At 38.0% G+C, this 23,414-nt stretch overlaps 1 protein-coding gene across 3 annotated transcripts in view; it reads left to right on the top strand.

Annotated features, from left to right (window-relative positions):
* The window catches only part of LOC150092298 (phytanoyl-CoA dioxygenase domain-containing protein 1-like), a 138,530-nt gene that overhangs the window by 95,023 nt on the left and 20,093 nt on the right, over positions 1-23,414 (top strand). For all 3 annotated transcript variants that reach the window (XM_090414894.1, XM_090414892.1, XM_090414893.1), the window contains 2 exons: positions 13,329-13,442; positions 19,864-19,990. In XM_090414894.1, the coding sequence (XP_090271020.1) occupies positions 13,329-13,442; positions 19,864-19,990 (241 nt within the window). The remainder of the gene's footprint in view (positions 1-13,328; positions 13,443-19,863; positions 19,991-23,414) is intronic.

Here is a 23,414-nt window from a genome sequence, read left to right as displayed (position 1 = left end):
TCAGGCGCAAACTTTATTTGCTTACACTTGGATAAAGGATTAAACCAAATATATAATTCATCTTGGAGGTTCCTTCAACTGACAACATATTTATCATATAGAATCTTAAAATCCTTAACACTCCTTTCATCATCATCATCAAATTCCTGCATGTACCCTCAAGGGGTGTACAGGATATGATAGTACTACATTCTTTGGTGTTGCATTCTATTCACTGACAATCTGCATGCAAAAAATATACTCCACACACACCCCTCTTCACCACACTCTTACATAACTTCCAGGGATGGACCTCTGGTTTTTCCCCTTTTGCCTTCTCTTTTTACAATCTCACCTGGATTAATCCAATAAAATCCTCTCACTAACTTAAATGTCTCTAAGATTTTCAACCTTTTTCATAACATGGCACACCTAGACTAATTATTAAAATTCTGCGGCACACTAAAAATATATTTTTTTAATTTTTTTGATGATCTGGCAAAAAATAGGCATAATTTTGATTGATTTACACACACAAGAAGATGGAAGACCAGACACTAATAAATAAATGCGCAAATTACGACATTATTTCTTTCAATTAATTTGTTTTCATAAATCTCGTGGCACACCTGAAGACCTCTCACGGCACACCGGATGAAAATCGCTGCTCTATCATATTACCTCTTTTCCTTTTATCCAGCAAACCACATTTTTTCAACCTCTCTCCATAGCCAGCAGTCCAAAGTCCTGACATTGTCTTAGGCACTTGTCTCTGAACCCTCTCTAATGTCTCTACATTTCACAAAAAAACCAGGTGACCAGATTTGAGCACAATTGTCCAAGTGTAGTCTGATCAGTACTTTATACAGTGGCACAACCACTTCTTTATCCCTACATGTTAGAGTACTTCTTATCATAGCAGCACTATGATGTGCAGCCTTTGCAACACTAGGAGGTGTTATGCAATAATAATAATAATGTATTACATGGCATCATTTACACCAGTATGATATACTCTGATAAAGTGCTTGTTCAATAATTCCACTATATCCTTTGTAATTGTTTTCTGCTGCCATGACTATCCACCAGAGTCAACTTGCTATAATTATTCTTTCTCTTGCTTGCCATATAGTGGAAAAATTCCTTTGAGTTAGCTTTGGCCTGACCTGTCAATCTTCTCTCATACTGCACCTTTTCTTTCTTTCTCATGCTCAACTTTCTAGCCTGCATTTTATACTCTTCATGGATCCAATCACCACCAACTGTCTTGTATCTCCTCAATAGCATTTTCTTTTCCAGCACAGCTTGCTTGATTTTACTTCATCCACTCCTACTCTATTTACTCGCTTAACCCTTGGTATGCAGTTATAAATTGTTTTTTTTCAGATACTGTCTTGTGAATTTCTATGCAATGTCAACATCTTTTCCGCTCAGCTCATCTACCCAACATACTGATGCTAGCTGACTACAGAGCTTCCTATAATCACCTGCTGTATACTTCACATGTATCCATTTTTTGGCAGTAACTTTTCTTGTTTCATCGCTTCTCAAACAAGTACCTCATGATCACTCTCACCAACCAGTGGCAGTGTCAACACCTCTTTAACAACTATATCTTGTGAAGTTATCACTAAATCCAAAACATTAAAGCCTCTGGTTGCTTTAATCACATGCTGCTTAAGATACTTATCTCTCAAAAATTCCATAAACTCACTCTCCTTTTTCCCATACACTATCTCCTCCTTCCATTCTATATTCCTCTAATTAAAGTTTTCCATCAGGATTACCTTCTTTTTATATGCCCGACTAATTGGCCTAAAAATTTTACAATCAGTATTCTCTGGCCTATAACAGCATCCTATCAGATATACTAACCTGTTTATTTCAATTTCACAGATTCAAAATCTGTGCATGCACTATAAACTTCCACACTTTGCAGACACAATTCATCTGCAATCATTAACATTTCACATTTTCTTTTCACATTTCTATCCTTCCAGAAACTTACATCCTTCTATTTTTATTCCCAACTTCACATACTCCTCAGACAACCAAGTTTCACTTATTCCAGTTATCTTTGGGAGTACTGATTCAATCAATGCAACAAACTCAGCTTTCTTGTTTCGAATACTCCTTGCATTTGTGTACAAACATAACAATCCCTGCATGTTTGAGGCCATTCTACCATCACCAACATTCTCTATTCAGATGCTATACCATACCTCTCTCTTTGGTCTGACCACTCCCGTTTTCTGATCCTGACTCTGATTTCCATTCCTACCTATCTCATTCTCACCTTTGTACATTCTGTCATCTTGTACTGCTGCAAGAATGTTGCACTCTCCTTGATGAAGGCCATTAAATCTGTGCAAAATCTATAAATGACCACTGCATCATTTGTTGTAATAGTCTACAGTAAATGCTTGGTGTTTTAACAGAATTCACCATACAGTGTTCTGTTCTGTGGTATATTCTCCTCAGAAGTACACTGTCATATAAATAAATGGCTGTGAAACCCAGTCAGCTGTTTCCTCATTCTCACATAATCAGCTCAGACTCTTCCCATTTACAGATGCACTCAAGCTCCTGAAATTTGTGTTTCTACGTACAAATGAAATTTGTAGTTGGAGGATTATTTCCATACTAACTGTCTCTATTTCATAATATGGTGATACACCATTTTGCTGCTTATATATTAGAAATGAATCAATGCACAGAATAGTTTTGTAGGATTCTGCTTATTATTTTTTTTCTTGCAGTACTTTTCATATATAAGATGCATCTGGTATTTTTGACATCATTATTACATTGATTTTCTGTTTGGTTATGGCATATAATGATTTTAATGTTTTGGATATAACCATTATTGCAGAAGGTGTTCTCTACTATTGGAAATTCCTTTTCTGATTGCATCTGTGGAAAAAATTGTCCTTGCTTTGTTAGTTAGTTCTGATGGGTCCTAGTTTTTGAGAAGAATGATGATGGGAATCAATATGTATGCAACTTCCTGTTAGGTAAGTTTTCTGTAGCTTGAGCAAGCTATGTGGGCCAATGATATGTATGAGAAGAGATTCCACAAATGGTAGAGTTGTTTTCTTCATTTCCTAGGTGAATGATGTGTTGTTGTGTTAATTGCTGAGGAATGTGTTGAGGGTCTGGGAAGACACTTTCAAGTCTTCCATATAGAAATTAATATGGATATTATCTTACCAAATTAAACAAATTACAATGCATCTGCAACTGCTGTCTATGACATTTGATGCACATTTGAAATAATCCCAGCAAAGTTCAGGAAACAAGTGATTTATAATTTGATTCCTCCACTAGAGGGCTACATGGTGTGTAGTGTTTGTGGATAGCTCCTGAACAGATAAGTGATATTTTGAGTAATAATTGGTGAATTTGCATAGTATTTACATAGTATTGTTTACTTTTAGTATTTTAGCGTGTCTGGGTGATTTTTGTGTGTTTTTTGAGTATTTTAATAGTAAATTGATAGATATGATTATCTGTTCACATGGCTCCCATAAAGAGGAATACAAAGATGGCATCCAGGTCGCCATATTTGTCTAAAAATTTTAACTTAAAGGATTTGATTCAGTGTACCGTTTGCGAAATGTATGCATTGAGGAGAGCGGTTGGGGTCTGGTTAAACAACGATAGTGGAGTGAATGTGTGCAAAAAGTGTAAAGAATGTGAGGATTTAAAGAGTGTTTCAGGTCGTGTGAGTGATATCATTGTTGAAAGTGAGAATCTAGATAACAGTGAGGTATGAATGGTGATATTTGTGAGGTAGTACCTGATAGCTGTGAGAGTGGCATTGAAAGTGAGAATGAAGGTAAACATACAGAATGATTGAATGAATCATCAGAGAATAAAAATGATGACACTGGCGCAATGAGTTAGATCGCTCTATTACGTGGAGCAATACATAGGGCAAATCGGCAGCTGGAGCTTGGCAAAAATGTTTACCAAGTGTACCGACTAATAATCGGCAAAAGTATGATAGAAAAAATAAGGGTATGATAGTGAGTGTAAACAAAATGAAAGAGCGAGTGTTGCATGGAGATTCCTTAGTAAGAGGTGTGTTAGTTGAGAGTTTAACAAAATTGTACCAACCTGGTGCGAACGTTAAGAATGTAAGCGAGTCAATTAGAATGCAAAAGCAGCCGGTGAAAGAATTGATGGTGGTAGCAGGTACAAATGATTTGAAAGGAAACAAAATGGCTGTGAGTGAGGATGTGAAGGAATTGCTTGAGGTAGCAAAAGAGAAGAGTGAGAGAGTTAGGATGAAGAGTATAGAAGGAGGGCCATAATTGCTAATGACTTTATGCGTGAATTATGTAGTGTGAGTAGTGTGGAATTTGTGGATGTGTGGAATGAGTTCGATGGGCAAAAGGATTTATATAAAATGGATGGTTTACATTTGAATGGATTTGGTGTACAGAGACTTGAAAAGGTGTTGTCGAATGTAGTAGAAGTGAATGTGCAGAATCAGGGAAACTAGAGTTATTAAGGGGGGGGGAGTAGATATGCAGACTTTAGGGAGACAGTTGAGTGTGTGAATGTGTGTAATATGCCCAAGCGAGTAGGAAAGACCATGAATCAGAATGGGATAGTGTTACACCCTGATAACCAAGAATGTAATCATTTCAGTTATCATGGTGTAACAAGAAAATAAAAATATAAAATCCTATGTAAGTAGCTAATACAAAATATTTAAAGACAGATAATATGCTTGCATCCAAGCAAAATAAATATAGCAGAAATTGTTTAACAAAAAATAATAAAAAAGGGAATCTTATTCCAAAAAAAAAAAAAGAATATGAAAAAGATAGGTTAAATAAAACAAAGAAGATGATTAGAGATAAGAATTTGTAGAGTTTAACACTTGAAAAAAGGAGATTAAAATATTCAAGTTAATTCTAAAAAGGGGATTAATTTAGTATAGAGGCTAGCTTAAAACAAATGACGATCGCTCAAGGTTAATTCCCGAAGTGAGATGTCGTCACGTGAGAGTCGCGTGCAAGGAACCGAAGCATGTTTTGGGCAGAAAAAAACGGCTTTAATTGGTGAGTGAGATCGACTCTAGTAGGGGGGGGGGGAAGAAATTGAAGAAGGTGCCAATAGAGGCCATGCAGATAAAAGGTTAGGAAACCCCCCCCCCCCCAAGCCTTTTTTTCCTCAGAGTTTCTTCACGAAATTTTCATATAGGTAACACGGGTTTTCCTGAGTGACGGCGTAGGAGTTATCTCCGTCCGACGCAACAAGGAAACAAAGTGTACGGGAATTCGATCCCGTATTCCTATTGCAAGAGACGAGGAATGCCGTATAGTTACAAGAAGGAAGGAATTATCTATGTATCTCATCATCCAGTACTCGTATCGAGGGAAAGGAAATCCATACAGAAGCCCGTGCCCACGTGATGAGTTCCATAGTGATAGAATAAAAGATCCTGTGTGTGTCCTTAATTCAAGCACGAAAGGTATAGATCGTGAAAACCAGGTTTTATCCTAAAAAGGTACTGTAAAATCATGTATCAATTGAAATCGCATATAGTTGCAATCATTGTTAATTACTGGACAGTCGAAGATATACTAGGACTTTAGTACAAATCAGAGTAGACTGAGAGTAAACTAGTTTATATTATTTGATAAGCATTCATGTGCTAAAGATATATGTATGTGCATGGTAATTCATATGAGAGTGTCTTAAAGGTAATGTATGCATGAGCATAGCAAAAGGATAGTTTAACCTATATTGTTTTGTTTGTAAGTTAGTATAAGATTAAGTAAAGTGTTAATTTGTTCCAGGATTATATGTGTATATTTATATGTATAAAGTCCGTTATGACGGCATGATCGCAAATTCCCATATAGGATTTTTGCCCTAATACTTGTATTTTGCTTGTGTAATTTTGTAATTTTATTCTTAGTATCGAATTGTGTTTTATATAATAGAAATTGAATTGTACCATGCTTGAGATCTTAAATAAACTTTTGTTCATTGATAATACACTTGTCTGAAATTTGCTGCCTAATGCACCACTTGAAAAACGTATGAACCTAATCAAGCGGGAAATTAATGTGTTGTTACAAGATAGAGGGTCACGACTGTTTAATAGTTCCACACTCAAACATATTTTTGTAATTACTCCTTGTTTTTGAATCATATATCTTAAACTAAATGTCCTGAAAGGCGCAGTATAATATAAATATTAGGGACACTAAGGGGAGAAAAAGCTTAAATATTTGAATTTTGTAATATCTCGTGCATAGTTAAGTTTTGAATGAAGATAATATAGAGATTCACTTGAAAGGATAAAGGAAGGTTTAATAATCGTAGATAGGGACACAACAATAGTTGGTATAAGGCATCAAAATAGGGATGGGACAAATCGGCTTCTGCAATTCATGTATACTAATGCCAGAAGTATTAGGAACAAGAAGAAAGAATTTCTGGCCTTGGTTGGCACTACCAGACCACAGGTTATTGGCATTAGTGAAACATGGCTGACAGAAGATGACACAGCTAGTGGGATTGAATGTGAGGGGTATGGTGTGTTCAGGAGAGACAGGGAGAATAAAATGGGGGGAGGATGTTATTGATGATAGCTGACGAGCTACAGCCAAGGAGAATAGAAGTGGAACTGCAGGATAGAGAAAAGAGCACATTTGAGGCTATTTGGTGTGAGATTGAAACTAACAGAACAAAATATACAGTTGGGTGCTGCTATAGACCAGGTGATGGAATAGATGGTGGAGATAATATGCATAAGCAAATAAAAGAAATGAGTGGAAGGAGGGTAATTATTATGGGAGATTTCAACTATGGTAACATTGATTGGAAGGAGGAGAGGACACATGGGAGGAAGGAATTGGATTTTATGCGGTTATTAAGGGATAACTATCTGCGCCAGCATGTAATGGAAAATACTAGGGGTCAGAGAGTGCTTGACCTAGTAATTGCATCTGAGAATTTGGCTGTAACGAATATGACCGCGTTGCCACCAATTGGTGAGAGTGATCATAGGGTCTTGACTTGGGAGGTGACTAAAGGGTGGAATTTACAATTAAGACAGGGTACATGTGGAATTATCGGGCTGGTAAGTATGACAAGCTTAGGAGTTTGATTGGTTCAGTGCCATGGCATGTACAACTGCAAGGGCTAGAAGTGGATAGTGCATGGGAGGCGGTTAAGAAGTGTTTGCATGAAGCAATGGCTGACTGTATACCCAGAGTCCAAATAATAAATCAAGTAGGGGTTAAATGGATGAATAACACCATTAAGCTTAAGCTGCAAAAAAAGAAACATTTATAGAGGGAATTTAAGGAGAAAGGTGGGTGACCGGCAGGCACATGAACGGTATAAAGCACAGGCCAGAAGGGTAACGAATGTGGTAAGAAAAGCAAAAAAGGATTATGAAAGAACATTAGCCATGCAGGCTAAAGAGAATCCCAAACATTTTTTTCGATATGTTGCAAGTAAAAGAAAAAATGTATATGGCAGAATGATTTTAAAGAGTGCCAATGGTAGGGAGGTAACTGAAGCAGTGGATATAGTTGAGTTACTGAGTGAGCACTTTGCAAGAATATATCATCCAGGTGGTGACATTGCAGAAACGAATGAACCAGTAGATTATATGGGAATTGTGGTGAATGAAGTGGAGGTGAGTAGTCTATTGCAAAACCTCAGTGTCAATACATCTGTAGGATTGGATGGTATACCAGCTCGTGTCATACGTGAAGCGGCTAAAGAATTGTCAGTACCCTTGACCATTTTGTTTACTTTGAGTCTCGGGTCTGGGTTAGTCCCAAGGGGGTGGAAAGAGGGAAAAATAGTTTCACTGCATAAAGGAGGTTCCAAGACTGCTGTTGTAAATTACCAACCGATTAGCATATCAGGAATCATTGTCAAGGCCTTGGAGAAATTAGTCAAGAGAAGAATACAGGATTGGATAGATGAAAATGGGATACTGTATGGGGGACAACATGGTTTTGTGAAGGGTAGATCATGCCTCAGTAACTTGCTCACGTTTTATAACACAGTGACGGCAGAACTGGATAAGGGTAATGGGTTTACAGTGATTCTACTGAACCTTGCCAAGGCCTTTGACAGGATACCACATGGAACTCTAATCAGTAAACTGGAGCAGATGTGGATGGATATAGGGTTGGTGAGATGGATAGGAGGGTGGTTGATGGAGAGATACCAGAGAGTAGTTTATTCAGGAATTGAGTCCAAAAGACGTCTTATGACTAGTGGTGTGCCACAGGGTTTTGTTCTTGGACCACTACTTTTCAATTTGTTCATTGACGATATAGGAAAGGATCTGAGAGGAAGTGTTCACTTGTTTCCTGATGATGCAAAGTTGGGTAGAGCAACAAGCACAGGAAGTCAAAATTTTGCAAGATGATTTGAATAGTTTGTAGGACTGGGCTAAGGAAAATGGATGTCAATTTAATGTGGCAAAGTGTAAGGTTATGCATTTTGGGATGAAAAGATTAGCAGCAGTATATCACATTGGTGGAACCGTACTCCAGGAGATTGATGAGGCCTGGGATTTGGGAATGTTGGTGGATAGGGAGTTGAAGTTTAGGGGGCACATCCTCCTAAGAAACACAAAGTCTATCATACCTCTCCTTGAACTCATTGACCGTTCTTGCTCTCACCACTCCATCAGGCAATGCATTCCATGGTTCAGCCACCCCCCATGCAAAGAAACCACTCCTCACCCTCTTCTTCACAATTTCCTTTCGTAACTTCCAGGGATGGCCTCTTGTCATCACTCCTTCCCGCTGTTCAACCAAGCGAAAGAACTCCCCAGTGTCAACCCTGTAACCATCTCTCAACAGTTTAAAACTCTCAATCATATCACCTCTCCTTCTATCCACCAAACTCTGCAGTCCACATTCCCTCAGCCGATCCTCATAACTATCATTGTACAGTCCTGAAACCATCTTTGTTATCTGCCTTTGTACCCTTTCCACAGTTAATTTATCCTCTTCAAATCCTGGGGACCAAATCTGAGAACAATAGTCCAAGTGTGGTCTGATCAGGGTCTTATACAATGGAATAATAACTGTTTTATCTCTGCAGGTCAGTGTCCTTCTCGTTATCACAGCAATCCTCTGTGTTACCTTCACCACCTTTGCAATATGTCCCCTAAATTTCAGGTTTCTATCAATCATCAATCCCTGATCTCTTGTCTCCACTACTTCCTCCAGTATAACTCCTCCCATAAAGTATGCAGCATCCCATCGATGTTTCTCAAACCTCAAGACCTTACATTTTGCTTCATTAAACCGAAACCCCCATTCATTTGCCCATCTATCTAGCTTATTCAAATCCTCTTGCAAGACTGCTGCATCTGCACTATTACTAATAATCCTTCCCAGCTTTGCATCATCTGCAAACAACTGAACATCCTCCTGCAATGCACTGACATTGTCATTGATATAAAGGTTAAACAATATAGGTCCCAGCACTGAGCCCCATGGGACCCCACTTGTAACCCTCTGCTTCCTTGAAACTTCCCACCCATGCAAAACTCTCTGATACCTATCGGACAGCCAATCCTGAATCCAGTTGACCAATCTGACATCCAGACCCATGTGCTGCAACTTAAATATCAGCTTATCATGTGGCACCCTGTCAAATGCCTTCACTAAGTCTATGAAAATAGCAGTATATGCCTTTCCCTCATCTAATGCTCTTGTAATTTTATCATAAAAGGCTAGCATGTTGCTAAAACAAGAGCGCACCTTCACAAATCCATGTTGACTCTCACAGATAACATTACCCTCATCTGTCCAATGCTGTATACGGTCCTTTACTACTTTCTCCAAGATCTCACTAACTACTAATGACACACAACCTGGTCTATTATTAGACACTTCCAGTCTGCTACTGCCCTTATGCAATGGCACTATCTTACCTTCCTTCCATTCCATGGGCACCTTTCCTGCAGCCGGACTTTCATTGAAAAGCCAGGTCAAAGGCACTGTCAGTTCCCTAGCACATTCTCTCAAAACTCGTGGTGAAATACCATCCAGTCCCACAGCTTTACTGACATCCAGAGTACTCAGTATTTGAAACACACTCTCCTCCTGTACCTCTAAACCTTGAACCTGCCCTATCCCTCTAGCATTAAAACTGACTCCTCCAGGATGAAATACTCCAATAAAGTGGTCATTGAACAATTCTACTATGTCCTCTGCATCAGTCAATCTATTCCCATTTTTATCTCACAATATCATTCTTCAACAGTCATTTCTCCTCCTACTGGCTACATATCTAAAAAATTCCCTAGGATTTTCTTTGGATTTTAGGGCTAATCTCCTCTCATATTCCAGTTTCGTCTTCCTTACCATACTAGTCACTCTTCTGGCCTGTGTCTTATACTCTTCATGCATCTTCTCTTCTCCTGTCTCCTTATATCTCTTCCACAGCCTCTTTTTTGCATGCAATTCCTGTTTAATATTGTTTGTCATCCAGTTTACTCCAAATTGTGTCCTCTTCTTCCCTCGTGGAATACAGCTTACCATTGCTGCTAACAAATATTCCTTCACAATTTCCCAAGCATTAATGATATCCCAGCCTTCCAATTCCTCCCTCCATGAAACTTCTCCAAGTTGACGTCTAAGACTATTGTAATCACTTGCCTTATAATTCCACATACGTTCCCGTCTCTTTGAGACTCCTGCATGTCTATTCATTTTCCAAATCAAAACCATATGGTCACTCTCTCCAACTGGTGGGAGAGATGTCATCTCAGTTATTATCACCTCTTCTGATGCTATAACCAAATCCAAAATTCTTGAACTTCTTGTTCCCTCTATTACATGTTGCCTAAGACATTTGTCCCTCAAGAATTCTAGAAATTCCATTCCCTTATTGCTACATGCATCTGCGTCTCCCCAGTTTATACTACTGTAGTTAAAATCTCCCATAACAATCATTCTTCTTGCACTTGCCAAACTCAACTGTCTAATAATTTCCTGGTCCCCACTCTCAGTACTCCTGGGTCTGTAGCAACATCCCACTAAATATCCTGTCTTTCCCACCTCTACCTCACACCATATGCTTTCAAAATCATTAGTGTCACTGCCTTCCAAAGTCTCCACTCTTAGAGGACATAGGTCGTCACTTATCATAAGCAGTATTCAACCACCACGCTTTCCCATCCTATCCTGCTGAAAAATGCTGTACCCAGCGACTTCTATTCCTATTATTATATCCTCTTCTGTCAACCACATCTCAGTGATCCCAATAATTTTTGGCCAGGCTGATGCTATCTGCACCACCAATTCCTCTCCCTTATTCCGGATACTCCCGGTATTAGTATATAGCATATAAATGCCGTTGTTTCTATACCCAGTATTATCCCCTCTAGACTCCACTATGCTCAGTGTTACCTGATGTCGTCCCCCTTCTCCCAAGTACCCATTCCCACAAGAGGCCACCCCTGCTACCATCCTCCCTGAGCCACACTGACTTTTTCAGAACAGCAATCTCTCCAGATGCCTACGTCCTTCCTCATTCAAATGTAAGTGGTCTCTTGTATACAATTCCTCTCTGTCCTCAAATGCACTCCAAGCATCCACATATTCCAGTCCTCTCTTATCACACATTCTAGCGATTATGTCATTCAATATTACCGCTCTTCTGCTCAGTTCGTCATTATCATACCTTGGCAACACACACACACACACTATCTTTCCTCTCTGTGTCTTCTTTCGTACCACCTCAAGCAAGAATCTCATATCTCTCGCTGCCCTATTTACACCACCACCACCACCACTCGAGTCATTTGTTCCCACCATCACAATCATCTCATCCACCCTTTCATCTCTCTTAACTGCCAAAGCCACCCTTTCTATCGTTCCTCCTAGCAAACACTCCTCATGCATCCTATCTTGAACACCACGGATCATTGAGTCCCCATACATTATACCTCTTACCATTCCCTCTCTCCTATTGTTTCCATTTTCTCCTCTTCTTTCATTTCCATACCTCTCTCTCATTCCCTCTCTCCCACTGTTTTCATTTTCTCCTTTTCTAGCACTCCCATACCTCTCTCTCATTCCATTCTCTCCTCTTCTTGCACTGCCATACCTTTCTCTCTCATTCCGTCTCTCCTACTGTTTCCATTCTCTCCTCTTCTAGCATTCCCATACCTCTCTCTCATTCCATTCTCTCCTCTTCTAGCACTGCCATACCTCTCTCTCATTCCGTCCCTCTACTGTTTCCATTCTCTCCTCCTCTAGCACTTCCATACCTCTCTCTCCTGTTTCCATTCTCTCCATTTCCATATCCAATTCCATTCTCACTTCTTTTATCATTCACAAATTTCTCTCCTCTCCTATCATTCCCAAAACTCTCTCTGTCCCCTACTCCGATTTGCCTTGCATTTATCTCTTCCATTCTTCTAATCTCATCTTTCATACTTCTCCCAAGACATTCCACCTCCTCTTTCAGCTCCTCTATCTCCCTCTGCAAGTCAGTCACTCAAAATCGAAATTCACTGTCCTAAACAAAATCATCTAAACTTTCACAGTCACTCATGCCTTCTACACTATCAACTATTATTTTCTCATTCACATTTTTTTCTTCATTCTCTCTTATCACACTAAGATAGTTACCACAACTATCTTAGGTAGAACCAACAGTGAGGACATGAAAGTAGTATTGAATAATATTCAAATCTCTTGAAAGTTAATTATAACACCACAAGTTAAATTTTGGAAGTTTTTCCACTTGGTTATGCTATAAATTAAAGATGACAAGAAATTATATTCTTGGTTTAATCCTTTATCCCAGTGTAAGCAAACAAACTTTGTGCCTGAAATAATTTTAGGACTGGGCAACTCAGCAACTCATATATATAAACTAATGACTTCACATCACTTGCCTTAGTATCCGATAATGCAAAGCACATATCCTCACAGACATGTATAATGTTATGTATTTTGGGAAAGGCCACTACCCAGACTGCTTTTGACCATTATTGAAGTCTCATGAATGGAAGCCAGACTCAGAAGTGATACCAAGGTTGAAGTAATGCAGAAATCATATTTCTATATACGAGTAGCCAAATGGTCTCCTGAAATTACTTCAGGTGCAAACAGTGGGGTTTGAACCTACAACCTGTTGGTTGGAGAACAGGTATGCTAACCACTCAGCCAACCAGGCAAGCACAACCAGAAATGAGTTTTTATGCAGGAGGAATAATAGGTATTGTGCATATAATAGCTAGTGTGTAAATAATGGATCTCCCGTGATGAGTCTTCTGACTTCATGGAGATACCCATATAATAATAATAATATTTTGTGTTTTTCATTATTAGGAAAGATATTCAAGAGATTTATTCGAAATATAGATGGAGATCCAAAACTGCAGCTTACTGGAATTGATCCAGAATTTTCTTCTAATCAGTTTGTTCCTGTCCCAGTATCTAAAGGTAAAAAATCTTAATTAGCACTTATAATTTCATATAAATGAAAATGGTAGTAAGTTGCTTATAAAAGGTATGATGGTGAGGGAGGGGGAAGAACTTTAGTGATATCAAACATAACACATAGTTTAATATATATTACTTTCTTGTTAGTAACTTAATTGCAGAGGAACGAAAGGAAAAACTTAAAATTTTTAACAGGAAGACCTAACTTGCTCTAGAAATAGTATATAAGAATTCAGTGTTGGTTTGTTAGTTCATTTCATGAAAATTGACAGAGAGCTTGCGGGAATTTTTGTACGAAACTCTTATAGTTTCTGTATTCTGCTTTGAAATGATGTTGGATTTAATATCCACTTAATTTATATAATTTTGCATCACTGAAGTGAAGCCTTTTGGCTCTTTATTTTAGTAAATACTTTACGCACCGACCGAGAGTTCACTTATGGAAAATACACCTCTCTGACACTTTGAGTTCCTTAGTACTGAGAGTTTTTACTCTCTTAGGTTTCTGTCTGGTCTCTAATGAAAACCAATGAGTTTGAAACAGCTATCAGAAACTTTATCAAAATGGACCATCATCATCATCAAATTCCTGCCATGTACCCTCAAGAGGTGTACAGGATATGACAGTACTACATGAAAAAATTACATCATTACTAACTTCCTATCTACAATTTTCCTCCATATCAGTCTGTTACTTGTCAAGACTCCAACATTATCAGATCTTATATTTCTATCGTCTAAGGCACTTTGTACCATATCAATCCACCTATACAAAATGGACCAATAGGAGGCAAATATACTGGCGCTTTGAGCATTCGTGGCTCCTATAAGATTCAGCTAGGGCAACTCGTAGTATGGTGTCGAGCGTATTCCCACAAGCTCTCTGGTCAATTTTCACACAAAACTTTTATAGTTTCTGTATTTGGCTTTGAAATGATGTTGGATGAGTATATTTTGAGAGGGTCCAGAGAAGATTGACTAAGTCAGTGTTAGGTCTCTGGAATATGTAGGTATTGGGGATTACCAATTGCAAAATCTTGCGAATAGGAAGAGGAGTGATGATATGATTAAGACATATAAGTTAGTAAGGAGTTGTTCACAGTTAAAGATGGAAGAGAGTTTCCTGGAATGAAGGGAGACAGGAGAAGAACATGAGGCCATTCCTGGAACCATCATAGAGAGAATTTGAGCAAGGGAATAAAGAGAGTAGCTTAGATTGGCTGGGAGAAGGACAAGCTGTAGAAAAAAATCATGGACAAAGTTGTGGCCAGAGTTGTCAAGAAGAGAGCTAATGTCAGTGGTGTGTTTGGAGGGAGAGCTAGTTAAGAAAAGAACTGCTTTGGCATATTTGTTGGAAATATGCCAAATTTCAACAAAACTTTTGTGAAATAGCATATACAGTATTTCATAAAATTTTTATTATATTATTATTTTATTTGGTTTTATATCATCATCATCATCATCATCATCAAATTCCTGCCATGTACCCTCAAGGGGTGTACAGGATATGACAGTACTACATGAAAAAATTACATCATTACTAACTTCCTATCTACAATTTTCCTCCAAATCAGTCTGTTACTTGTCAAGACTCCAACATTATCAGATCTTATATTTCTATCGTCTAAGGCAGCGCTTCCCAAACTGTGGGCCGCGGCTCCCTTGGGGGCTGTAGGTTTAGTTGAGGGGGCTGTGAAATAATGAAAAGAAATTTAAAATGTTTTAAGACTAAGTAGATTTTTTTTTATTTTAAAAGAAACGTATTTAACTTTTATTATTTATTATTTCTTTTTTGTTATTTTTTTATATTTTAATGGAAAAATGCACACATTGGTGTTGGTTCACAAACTTTGCTTCCTGCGTATTTCGGCGCTTAATGAATATTAGTAAATATTGCTTATTCATATGTTTCATTGCAAAGCAGTGGTTAATTGTATTTACTTCGAATGCTCTCCAGGGAAGCTCCAAATCTTCCTGTCCCTTTCATCACGTGTTCGTAATCAGGGACTGTTGATATTGACTTTATATACATATCAAAAGTCGTTTTATATTATCACTGTCATCCGAGCTAGTTTTCTGTTACCAATAAAAGTTTCGCATATACTTCACACATGAAAAAAAGCTTAAACAAGTTCATGTGGGGAGATAGTAACTTGCTTGCAGCGGTAAACAACACCCTCCCTAACAGCCTCTGCAGGCTGTTAGGGAGGGTGTTGTCTCTATATTACGATTTTTTTTTCGAGGGGGGGTCGTGAAATATTTTAATTTTTGCAAAGGGGGCCCTGACATCCAGAAGTTTGGGAAGCACTGGTCTAAGGCACTTTGTACCGTATCAATCCACCTATATCTTGGTCTTCCTCTGGGTCATTTCCCTGCCAACCTGGCAGAGAACACTTGTTTTGCTAATCTTTCCTCTCCCATTCTATTTAAGTGACCACCTGAGATTAGCTCTGCTAACGCATTCCTGGATGCTGACAATGTCAAGTTCTTTCCTAATATCCTCATTTTTAATATGATATTGCCATTGATGCCATTTGTTCATGCCTCTAATCTTTCTCAGGACTCTCATATCTGCGGTCTCTAGTCTTTGGTCAAGTGTTTTACTTCTGACCCAGCTCTCAGATCCATAAGTTAAAACTGGTTTGAACACTGTCTTGTATACAGCTAATTTAGTGTTCTGACTAATTTCTCTCTTATTCCATATGAATATAATCAATTGACTTCCCACCATACCAGCTTTGCTGATTCTGTTGTCTATTTCTATATTTAATTTACCATCTTCAGTAAAAATCGTGCCTAAGTAGCTGAAATGTTTTACTTGTTCCACAGGTTCTCCATTCACAACACAGTTGACATTTTCAATGATTCTGCCTATTTTCATTGTCTTTGTCTTTTTATTGCTGACTTTCATACCATATCTATTACAACAGCAATTAATTTAGTCAGAGAATCTTGCAGACTCGTAGCGGATTTATTTAGAAGTATAACATCATCCGCATAAAGCAAAGAGCTGACATTAACATCTCCAATTTTGATATCAGGTTTAATACCACTTTCCTTCATAATGTGATCCATATAGATAATGAATAACAGAGGGGATAATGTACATCCTTGTCTCACACCAGATTTAACATTAAACCATCTTCCTGCACTTCCTTCAATTCTAACTGCTGACTTACAACTCAAATAAAGACTAAGTATTGCTTGATATAATGCCCCATTGACACCATATAACTGCAGCGTATTGAATAGCTTCTCTCTTGGCACCTTGTCATATGCCTTTTCCAAATCGACAAAACTTAAATACAGATCTTTGTTATATTCCCATGCTTTCTCGACTATTTCTCGTAAAGTGAAGATCTGAACCTGACAGCCTCTATTTGGCCTGAATCCAGCTTGTTCTTCACCAAGCTTTTCTTCTACAATTCTTCTCAACCGTTTCTCAAGTATACTTGCATAGATCTTGCCAGGAACACTCAATAGGGAAATACCTCTGTAATTCTCACATTCAGTTTTATTTCCCTTTTTATATATGGGTACTATGAGAGCTCTACTCCAATCATCAGGAATTCGTCCCTTTGTCCAGGCTTTCTGAACTATGCAGTGCAGCCACTGTAAGACTCTTATACCACCATACTTCAGCATTTCTGGTCGAATATCATCTACTCCTGCTGCCTTTCCATTTCAAGCCTTTGATGGCTTTTTCTACTTCAAGTATGGATATGTATTCCTGACTGCATGCCTGGTCAGTGTTTTTTATCACTGTGCTGTCATCACTGCTTGCTTCATTTAGCAGTTTTTCAAAGTAATTACTCCATACTTCAAGGATATCTTTTTCTCCTGTTTTCATGTCACCTTTATCATCTCTAACTCCTTTTACAGCACTCTTTCCTCCATTCCTAAGCTTCTTCAACAACCTCCAGAATATTTTGCCACCTTCTTGATATTTATTTTCTATATTCTTGCCAAAGTCCTCCCATGACTTTTGTTTAGCTAGTTTTACACACTGTTTAGCTTTCTTACATTTGTCTCTGTATTCTGTAAGAGTAAAAGCTGACTTATTTGCCAGGAACTTTTGATATGCTTTCTTCTTTTCCTTCACTGCCTCTTTAACTTCTTGTGTCCACCACGGAGTTCTGATTTTTTTATCCTTGCACACAACCTCACCACATGCCTCTCTGGCAGAATCAATCAATGTTTTCTTCAGAGTTTGCTACTGAATCTCCAAGGTTTGATTCCTGTTCTCAATCTCTTTCATTTTCTTTTCAATAATCTTTATGTATTTTAGTCTACAGTTCACATCTGAGAGCTGCTCAACTTTTATTTGCTTTAAAACTTTCTTACATGTTATTCTTTTCAATATGAAATTCAATTTTATCCTGCTCAAGACTAAATAGTGATCACTTCCAATTTCAAATCCTCTGTACACTCTGGTGTCCTGCACCAGGGAGAAAACATCACTATCAACAATAACATAGTCAATGAGACTTTTCTTATTCCTAGCCTCTTCTCTCCATGTGAATTTGTGCACATTTTTATGTTGGAACATGGTGTTAGTAATAACCAGTCCATGTCCTGAGCCAGAAATCCAACAGACATTATTATTAGCTTTGCTCTTTTCTCCAAATTTTCCCAAAATATTTTTGTATGTCTCACAATCATTTCCTACTCTGCTATTTAGATCCCCAACAAGGACCAACTTTTCCTTTTTCATTGTGTCAGTTGCTTTTTCTAAAGCCTCAAAAAATTCCTCCACTTCTACCTTAGTAGAACCTTCTGTGGGACCATAGGCACAAATAAGTCTCATTGTCCAGTTCCCCATTCTCATATTTGCCCACATTACTCTACTTGAGACTGACTGCCATTCAAGAAGATTAGCCTCGTATTTTGTGTTGAATACTATGGCTACTCCTTCTTTTCCTTGATTGTCATTGCCTGAATTTAACATTTTGTATTTATTGCTCAGAAAGATCTCACCAGTTTTGGTCTTTTTTGTTTCAGTCACCCCTATTATGTCGATCTGGTACTTATCTAATTCCTCAGCTAGCTCCATTTCTTTGCCATTCAGGCTTCTTACGTTGATAGTACCGATCTTTAACTCTGGTGATGTTGAGTTGGGGTTTGTTTTCAGATTTGTTCCAGTAGCTGACTTTTCCTGTTCGCCCTGGTTCCCTGGCGAAAACAATGGGGGCCTTGTTTAACCGGGCGACGCCCCAGCTGGCATGAAATTTTGTCTTGTTGTACTATCATTTTTTATTTTGGTTTAACCAATAAGAATACAATTTGGTCGGCTAAATCCCAAATTGCCAGACCATCCTCATTCGTTCAGTATCAAAGCAGATACCCAACAGGGTGCACCACGAGAAGGTGAGGATTGGACATTAGGTCAGAAGCTCTGGTCGGTTCTCCGCATTCCTTTAAAGGCTATGTGGAGGTCTCCTCTCAGTTATACAGCTTTGTGTGTGTGTGTATTTTTTTTTTTTAATATTTGTTATATTTTTGTGGGAAATTTTTTTTAACTGCAGAAACACTATAATATATTATGCTATCCTTCATACATTAAAAATGTCAAGAAATTATATTCTTCGTTTAATCCTTTATCCAAGTGTAATGTGAAGTATCTTCACAACTGGCTACTCATATATAAAAAGGCTAATGACTTCACATCAATTGCCTTAGCATCCCATAATGCAAAGTATACATCCTTATAGATGTATGTAATGCTATGCATTATGGGAATAGCCATTACCCAGACTGGTTTTTTCAATCTTTATTGAGGTCTCATCAGTGAGAGACAGACTTCCCAAAGGACTAAGTCAACTGATGTGAAGTCATTAGCCTCTATATACAAGTAGTCCAGGCAGAGGATTAAACCAATAATATTTCTTGGCATCTTTAATTTATAGTAATAATCAAGTGAAAAACTTTCATGTTAGAATATTGGGAAAATTTATAGAACAGGATCAGACATTCAGTAGAGTTGAAGGACTTGTGGACATGACTCCCACACAGATAATAGCTCCAACACATGCTTGGATTAGGATATTCTTCCTATACATGTCTATATCTCTTGCATGCATCTATACTCAGGCTGCCTCATTGCAGAGTAAGCATCATCAGGATCATTCGCCATCTGATCAGGAAGTCTCCAAAACTATTACCAACAGGTTCTCTGATCTGACATCCGGCCTATGGAAGCAACTTCTTCGCTTATTGGTTAGAGAGCATGCCCAGTAGGGTCACCACCAGCACTCCTTCTAAGGTGGGGAGGGGAGGGGAAGGAGGAAAGGGAACAGAAGTAGGAGACCCCACTGTATGATAGATATTTTGTCATTGTTTGGAGTCCTCCTGTGCTGAGTCTCTTAACTACACATTGAAGTTTATTGTTATTAATACTAATATAAAATATATGTTTTTTTAGGTGACTGTATCTTAATTCATGGACAAGTATTTCACAAAAGCAATAGAAATATATCAGACAAACCTCGTCCAGCTTATACATTTCATATAGTTGAACAACATAAAACATTATACAGTAAGGAAAATTGGTAAGTAGCACTTTGGTGTACACCTTCTTTCTTAGCAAAGATATTCATTATTTTTAAGTGTGAAGAGAAACTCATTTATGTGGTGAGATGTAACCACTTTGTATTCTAGAAATAGTAAATGTTAAGTTATGAATAATAAGTAATTTTAGATACTGGAAATGCTTGTTAATTAGTGATGGTATTATTTATTTATAATATTTATAATTGTTTATATTAAATTAAATTATATTAATATTATATTATATATTACATTATATTATAATTAATATTATATTATATAATTATATTTGCAGTTGGGGAATTTTTACTTAAAAATGTGATATTTCAGTATAGTTTCTAGTAGTTCTTTGTGCAGTGTTTGAATAATGGCAGCAGCTACACCTCATTTTGCCAATAGCTTATCACCAAGTCCTCCCCCCCATTTAAGGACTACATCTTACACAGCATACTACAGGATTTTGTGGTATGCGGTGCTTGCAGCATGTCAATATGTAACAGGTGAAAGACTGGGGAGTGCCTGTATGTGGAAAATTGGAAGAAGAACCTTGTGATTTAGACATTAGTATAATGGACCTTGGCAGTATTACATCAGAAACGGGTGAATACTGACCAAGAGAGATGAGGGTGTGATCAAGGGTTAGGAAATTGTGCAGAATGTGAATGAAAAATAAAAGCAGGGAGTGTAGTAAGTCGGAAACATCATGAAGTTTTCGAAGATTGTGTTAATTGGAAGGATGAATGTCGAGCAAGAGTAGGTGGCTTGCAGAGAGAGTGAGAGATGCACTGAAAGAAAATGGAATAGGAATGAGCTGAGAAGCATGAAGAATGAGATTAGGCAACTGGAAACAATGAATGCAAAGTGAATCCGAGTAGGAGTGAGAAAAAGTTATGAAAATGATGGAAGGGGGAGAATAGGAGAACCAGTAAATGAGAGGGAATGAGAAAAATATGACAAAATGCTTGAACCAGGGATGGAGAGATGACAGGACAAACAGGTAAGGGGGATCAAAGAAAGAAAGTGTTAGAGGAGAGAGAGTGAGGGATGCAGGTAAGCAAGGAAGAAATAGAATGGTTAGAGGTGTGATATATGGAGATTCAATGAACTGTGGCATTCAAGATAGAATGCCTAAGAAGTGTTTGCTTAAAAGAATGATAGATAGTAGTGTGACTATGCGATTAGCGAGGCAAAAGGGTGGATGAGATGATTGTGATGGTGGGCATGAATGACTTGAGAGGCAGTGTGAATCGGGTGGCAAGAGATCTGAGGTTTATGCCCAAGGTTGTACGGAAGAAGACTGAGAGAGGAAGATAATGAGTGGGTTGCCCAGGTATGATAATGCAGAGCTGTGGAAAAAGCATCAGTAATAAATAATATAATAGCCAGAATGTGCCGAAAGAGAAAGGTTTGGAATACGTGGATGCTTGGAAGGCATTGGAGGACAGAAAGGAACTGTATACAAGAGACAGCTTGCATATGAATGAGGGAGGATGTAGATGTCTGGAGAGAATGCTGTAATCCGAACAAGTCAGTGTGTCAATGCAGGGAAACTAGAATTATCAGAGTGGATGGTAACAGGGATGGCCTCTTATAAAAATAGGAATAGAGCGACTGATGCAAATGATATAGTGGAATTATTCAGTGGGGTATTTCATTGGAGTATTGGGGTATTTCATCCTGGAGAAGCAGGTTTTAATACTATAGGGATAGGGCAGGTACAAGATTTAGAAGTGAGTGTGTTTCAAATACTAAGTACTCTGGAAATCAATAAAGCAATGGGACTGGATGGGATTTCCCCAATGGGTTTTGAGAGAATGTGTTAAAGAACTGACAGCTCCATTGACCTGGCTTTTCTATGAAAGTCTGGCAATGGGAACAGTACCCAAGGAGTTGAAGGAGGGTAAGATAGTGCCATTGCATAAGGGTGGTAATAGACTGGAACTGTCAAACTATAGATCAGTTTGTATTTCATCAGTAGTTGTTAAGATCTTGGAGAAATTAGTGAGGAATCATATACAACAGTTTGTTAAGATGCGCTCTTGTTTTAGTAATATGATTGCCTTTTATAATAAAGTAAGAGTAGTTGATGAGGGGAAGGCATATTCTGCCTTTTTTTTTTTTTTTTGTTGATTTTACAGTCATTTGACAAGATACCACATGAAAACCTGATATTTAAGTTGCAACACATGGGGTTTAGATGACAGGTTAATGAACTGGATTTGGGATTGACTATCTGTTAGCTATCATAGAGTTGTGTATGGGAGCAGTATCAAGGAGACCAAGGGTTACAAGTGGGGGTCCCACAGGGCTCAGTATTGGGACCTGTATCGTTTAACCTTTATATGAATGACGTTGTCAGTGGATTGCAAAAGGGTATTCAATTGTTTTCAGATGATGTGAAGCTTGGAAGGGTTATTAGCATTGCTGTAATCACAGCAGATTATGGCAATACTGAGAAAGATGCTGACCTGCAGAGATAAAAGAGGTGTAATTCCATTGTATAAAGCCCTGATCAAATCACACCTGGACTATTGTGCTCAAATTTGGTCCCCAGGATTTGAAGGAGATAAATTAACCATGAAAAGAGTACAGAGGCAAATAACAAAGATGGTATCAGGACTGTACAATGTTAGTTATGAAGATAGGCTGAAGGAATGTGGACTGCAGATTTTGGTAAATAGAAGAAGGAGAAGTGACTTGAATTTTAAACTCTTAAGAGGTAGTTACAAGGTTGACAATAGGAAGTTTTCTCGTTTGGTGGAACAGGGGGAAGGAGCAAGGACAAGTGGCCATCCCTGGAATTTATGAATTGTGAACAAGAGGATATGGAGTAGTTTCTTATTTCATGGATTATCTAGAAAAGACTGTTTTCCAGACAAAATAAACTCCTTGTACTCCCTACTCCTGTAACAAGTTTACTATTGAATGTGAATCCAATAACTAACTGTCCTTTTTGGTTGCCACAATAATTCGTAATCCCACAGGTCATGTTGAATTTTCAGTTTAGCAGAAGCCAACCTTCACTGGAAAGTACATTCACTCATCTTCCCACCATCATTCATCACAAAAAAATGGGTGTTATCAATCAGATATGAGCTCTGTGTACAATGTCTTGTACACAGAGCTCATATGATCTGCTCTTCTGATCTCCTTTTATTAGATAAGCTGAATAAAATTAAAAGCAATCATATATGTAATGAATACAACAAAACTACCTTTGAGGGGAAATGTCCTTTTACCATTCAAAAAATTATTGATAATTATCATCTTTCTGCCAGATTATACTCTAGCAGAAAGAGTACAATACCCTACCTTAAAGTAACCTTGGAACAAATAAGGATTCTTCATAAATTCGCTCTAAATGCTTCTTTCAAACCAGCTCAGAAACTGTCTTCCTTCTTACCATCAACAAAGGATACATTACCA

Source organism: Typopeltis vanoorti, chromosome 26 (genome assembly GCF_054136105.1).
Source record: "Typopeltis vanoorti isolate ZY-2024b chromosome 26, IOZ_Tvanoo_1.0, whole genome shotgun sequence".
NCBI classification, from domain to species: Eukaryota; Metazoa; Arthropoda; class Arachnida; order Uropygi; family Thelyphonidae; genus Typopeltis; species Typopeltis vanoorti.
Note: the sequence above shows the minus strand (reverse complement) of the source record. Positions and strands in the feature narration are given on the sequence as shown.